We start from the raw sequence: 5,305 nt of genomic DNA, 5'->3' as shown, positions 1-5,305 counted from the left end.
CTCTCTCTCTCTCTCTCTCTCTCTCTCTCTCTCTCTCTCTCTTTCTCTCTCTCTCAATGTGTTTGGTACAGGGTCTCACTACGTAGCTTGGACTCATAGTGATCCTCCTGTTTTCCGCCTTCCCAGTGCTGGGATTACAGGTGGGCACCATCGCTCCCAGACTTGTTATTGTCTGATTTCTTGATGATAACCTTTCTTTCTTGGATAAGATGGAATCATAGTGTTTTAGTTTGCATTCCTCTGATGGCCAGTGATGTTGAACATTTCATCATTTATTTATTGGCTATTTGAGAAACGTCTATTCATTTCCTCTGCCCATTTTTTAAGTGAGTCTTTTATTGGAGGGTCTAATTTTTTTTTCTTAAGTTCCTTATATTAATAGCTCTCTGTCTGAGGAATACCTGGCAAAATCATGTTGTAGGTTTGTTGATTTTTTGATTCTTAGTCTGTTTCCTGTGCAACCCAGGCCCACATCCTTTTTAAGTCATTCAAAGCTGGTCATTAGAAAAACCACATTTCTGTTTATGATATTTCATATTATGTGGAAAAGAGTCTGGCTTTGTACATGAGACTTGAAAGGAAATTGTTCTTAGAAGTGTGGTGTGGACAGAAAGAGGAAGTGAACTGTACATCTAGCTTACAGACAGGGGACCCAGGAGGCTGTGGTGTCTTCCTTTCCCTGGTAATCAGGGGAAAGGGGTCATTGCCAGCAGTCAGGAATCCAGATCACGGCTGGAGACCAGGCCTGACTGGACATATTTGAGCCTGTTTGGAAACTGCTGTACTGCGAACAGAGCTGAGGGGTGCGAGGTGCTCAAGAAGGGCCAGGATGCAGCAAGGCCAGGTCCTAGCCCTGTGCTCCGAGTTAGCTGCTGCGCCATGCACAGACCCCAGCCCAGGAAGAAAGGGCCCTGCGTGGCCCAGGGTGCGGGCGGGGGCAGAGTCCTTGTTAGATGCCACCATAGGGCTCCTGCTGAGTCCCTGCCCTGCTGGATGATCACTTTCTTTGGCTGCAGGCTGTGGAGAACCTGTGCTCTCACAAAGTCTCCCCAACGCTCTACAGACAGCTGCGCCAGGTCTGCGAGGACCACGTCCAGGCCCAGATCCTCCCTTTCAGAGAATATCCTTTTATTGGCTTGTGAGGCTTCTTTTCATTCCTAAATCTTTTAGAACTGACATTAAGGCTAAAGAATGGGTGAGTATCGTTAGTAGTAAAACAATAGTCTTTAAGTTTTTTTATTTATAGAATGAAAATGTTTGTTTATTATTCAATCTAATGACTTTTAAGTGAAGTTTTTAGAATTTAACTTAGTTTGCTGATATGAATGAAAGGTAAACTGTATTAATTGCACATGGTTGAAATACTTAGGAAAAGTTCTAAAATATTTTTTAGACTTAAATTCCGTTTTTTATTCTAGTAAAATCACCTATGTTAGTTTTCTAGGCTGTGGAGCAGCTTCCCAAATCAGGATAGTGCTCAGCATGTGAGCAGGAGGCGAGGCGGCTCCAATCTTCCGGGTCAGGGTCACCGGAGTGAGGTAGGGTGGGGTGGGGTGGTGGGCAGCACGTACAGTCCTTGGGTTCTGCTCGCGGGATTCGAGCTGGTTCTGGGCCAGAAGTAGAAACTGCCTGAGGTCAGCTGGAATTGTGAGAGAACCTGTAGGTCACTGTTTGTCTCAGTTTCTTGTTGCTGGATAAAGTACCAAACACGCACCCGCTAAAGGGGAAAAGGTTTATGTGACTCTGTCTGTAGAGGTATCAGTGCATAGTCGGCTGGCTCCGAGGCAGGGTAGTGTGACGGGCCTCGTGGGCTGAAAGCATTGCAGCTGAGGGAGGACTAGGAATATATGCACTGTCCCTCCGGTGTGCCCATGGGACGCTGCGTTTCCCCTGCCAACATGACACCTAGTGTAGACCTCTCAGTGGGCTGATCAGTATCACACACCCGAAGCCCTGCCTGTGGGCACATACCAGGCTTAGACACAGCACCGTTGTTACTCAGGGCACATACCTGGGCAGGGGCGAAGGCAACCTAGGGTTTGCTGCCACACCATCTGTGACTTGTGCCCTGTGAGGAAATCCCTGAGCTGCTTACAACATGTTGAAACCCTTTAATCTGGCCTCAGCCTGCCCCTTCTGTCCTCCCATTACTGAGCCACCCAGGTCCCTGTGGGCCAGTGTTAGTGACTGTGCTCTTCTGGGCCTCTTTGTCTTCATGGCAGAGCCCAGTGGTGGGGCCTGCCCCTTCTCAGGTTCCATAGCACAGGGAGCTTGTCCTCCTCTCAGCCCTCATTGCACAGTGTGACTGTTCCAGGCCTCGGGGCTGCGAAGAGGTCAGTGGACCAGATTTCGAGGGGCTGATAGTCCAGGATGTTGATGTTAGGTGTGGTGGCGGTGCCATCCTTGCCTTTGGAGCCTGCCAACGCGTACCCATGTCTGCTGCCCCCAGGGAGCTGGCAGTGCTCTGGGGTGCAGGCTGTTGTCAGTCAGTTACTTTGCCTGAGTCCAGGTTTGCTTGGAAACCACCTTTTGGTCCTGTGTTCACAGTCACCTCTGCGGGAGAACCCCTCCCCTGGGCTGTCTGCTGTGTTCATGCATCCATCACTCAGCAGACACCTGCCTCACCAGTGCACCAGCTCTGTAAATGGAAAAGCAGCTCCCAAGCCTGAGTGCCACCCTCTAAGGAAGCACAGTCCCATAGTGCAACCAGGGCTCACAACATCTTGGTCTTATGACAAAGCTACACCAGTTTCATGGAAGGCCACAGAAATGTGAGCACATTATGTGTCACGTGTAGTCACACAGACCTTGAGTTCAGTGTAAGCACAAAGAAGGACCTGGTCAATGCTGTTGGAGATCAAGATAGTGAGCGTCCCAGACAGGGCCAGCAGAAGGCAGCGCATGTGCCAGGGCCCGTGGGCCCAGCCTCACTCGGTGTAGGCTGGACTTGGCTGCCCTGGCCACCTGTAGTCTTCACTCTGAGCTGCAAGAGCTGACATGTGAAGATGACTTTGCAGGTGAAAGACATACCCTGTTCACCATGGGCACATGCTGAGGTCCCTGTGGTTTGCCAGTTGTCATTCTAGGTCTAGGAAGGAGACGGGCACCATGGGAGTCTGGCCTCCAGCAGGATGATGGATACGTAGACAGGTGTAGTCCACAGGATGGCCTCCCATACGGGAGCAGAGCTGGGGGAGGGCATGGCAACAGGAGTTACACCTGTGCAGAGGCATGACAGGGAGGTGAGAGCATCACAGGACAGACCCCCGGGAGGGGAAGGCAGAGAAAGCAAGGCCAGAGGTTCCATCCGATGGTGAAGATGTGACAGAGGCCTCTTGCTGCCAGGAGGCAGTGCCTGTAGGTGCCTGCCATGGACATTCTAAGGTGGCTGTGAGCTGAATGAAGCAGTTACAGCACTGCAGAGAAGCCAGGATAACCTCCAAGAGAATTCTCAGGGCTGATGGCTGGCAAGGGAAACCAATGAAAGAGGACAGGTCTGAGCAGGCCGACGCAGTTGCAGGAGGAGAGAGCCTGTGGGCAGCAGGGCCCAGTGGCACTGCCATTGCTAGGTACAGGATGTCCAAGGAGCCCCCAGTGTAGCTGTCCGGGGAGCAGAGAATGGTAGGATGGCGAGATGAAGCAGGGAGGTGAGCGAGGAGGGGGCTGCGGGCTGCGGGCACATTTCACCTGCAAGTGTTGATCAAGTGTGTGTGGCAGTGTCCACTGGGACAGGGTGGGGTAGAGTGGCACAGCTCTTCCTCCAGAGCTCAGCTTTGGTGGAAAGCAGTAACCTAGAAGGGCTTTCGTGACGAGGGAGGATGCAGGCCTCTCCAGAGGCAGGCATGTTCATGCTTCCCTTGCCCTTGGCTGTGGGGCTGGTCTGGCCTTTCATGCAGCTTATTTTCTGAGATGCACAAAATGCCATCCCTGAGTTTTCAGCCGCTACATCCTGGGGCTGCGCTGAGATCAGGTCATGGATGTGGACCAGAGCAGACACCCAGGAGGAGAATGGCTCCTTCCTGTGTTCAGTGAATCTCATGCCTTCCAAACTAGGCTCCCTGCTGTTGGTTATGACCTTCCCCGGAATACAGAAGATTCTTAACACGTGGACAGATACACACACAGGCATGTGTGCTTAGGAGGGCACAGCTGCTTCCCAGCCAGGCATCATGGCCATTGCACCACAGGTGCCTGGCTCGGTTAGGAGGGCCCAGGAGTCCTTTAAGAACGGCACGCAGGCCGTCCTCAGGAGCCTAACACATCCCACCCTCTCCCTTCCTCTGGTTGCCCTTGCAGTGTTGTTCCCAGAGACTAGGCCTACGGAGTGTCTTGTACTGGATACCCTAGAGGACGCTTCTACTTTAGGAGCTCCTGGGGCACTGTGCCCACTGACTGTTGCTGTCTACAGTGCTCCTGGTGACGCTCAGATGCATGCCTGTGCAGGAAGCGTGCCTGCAACATTGCTGTGTCAACTGAGAAGGAAACTGCGGGCCCCGCTGCCTGTGGCTCAGCAGGGCACATGGAGACCAAAGAGGAAAACTAATTAAGCAGATAAAACATTGGCAGATGTCATGGTAAAGTGTAAAGTGATAATAAGGGGACTCAATTGCATAAGAATGTCCAGTGTGACAGGACACATGCTGATTGGCAGCCAGTGAGGCCACAACCCAAATAGCAGTGTTCCCTATGGGTCATAGTAGTGGGGTGACCAACTGACCAGGACTGTGAACTGCTTGCTGTCACCCTTCTAGCCCTGTGTCCAGGGGTGCCCTTGCTTTTTACACCTGCTTCGGGGCAGGTAGGCTGTCCGTGGCTGGTCATAAGCATTTCTACCTTGCACGAAGAGCCCATCATTCCTCTGTGGCTGTGTAAATCCCCTGCTGGAACTAGCCTTGGCTGGTGAGGAAGGGGCTGGCCATGGGTACTGCCTTAGGGTAGGCCAGGATAGCTAGATGCCCACCCTAGCCAACATACTCCACCTACCACATGTCTGGCCCCAAGGATCTTGGCCAGTGCAGCACTGTGCTGTTCTCTTCCCATTGCAGCAGGAAACGACTGGGGATACCTGTCGTGATTTTACAGAGCCCTCCCTGCCATGGTCACTCCACACTGGCCAGCACTCATTGCTCTGCATTTCAGGGATGCCTGATCCTGCTCACCACTGTCATGAACGTTGACCACATCTGAGCCATCTGATGTTATCAGATTGTTGTTTGAAGGCCCAGGACTTGATGGGGCTCAGGCAGGCTGCATAGACGCCGTGCGCACCTGCTGGGTCTCTGCATCCAGAGGCCTGGGGCTCCTC

The 5,305-nt window shown here is 52.4% G+C and overlaps 1 protein-coding gene across 1 annotated transcript in view; it reads left to right on the top strand.

The window, feature by feature from the left end:
• The window catches only part of Cul4a (cullin 4A), a 38,750-nt gene that overhangs the window by 8,213 nt on the left and 25,232 nt on the right, over positions 1–5,305 (top strand). The window contains exon 3 of the mRNA XM_004631160.2: positions 1,017–1,120. Within this exon, the coding sequence (XP_004631217.1) occupies positions 1,017–1,120 (104 nt within the window). The remainder of the gene's footprint in view (positions 1–1,016; positions 1,121–5,305) is intronic.

Source organism: Octodon degus, unplaced genomic scaffold, assembly GCF_000260255.1.
Source record: "Octodon degus isolate 3935 unplaced genomic scaffold, OctDeg1.0 scaffold00039, whole genome shotgun sequence".
Taxonomy (NCBI): Eukaryota; Metazoa; Chordata; class Mammalia; order Rodentia; family Octodontidae; genus Octodon; species Octodon degus.
The sequence above is the reverse complement of the archived record's forward strand: the minus strand, read 5'-3'. Positions and strand labels throughout refer to the sequence as shown.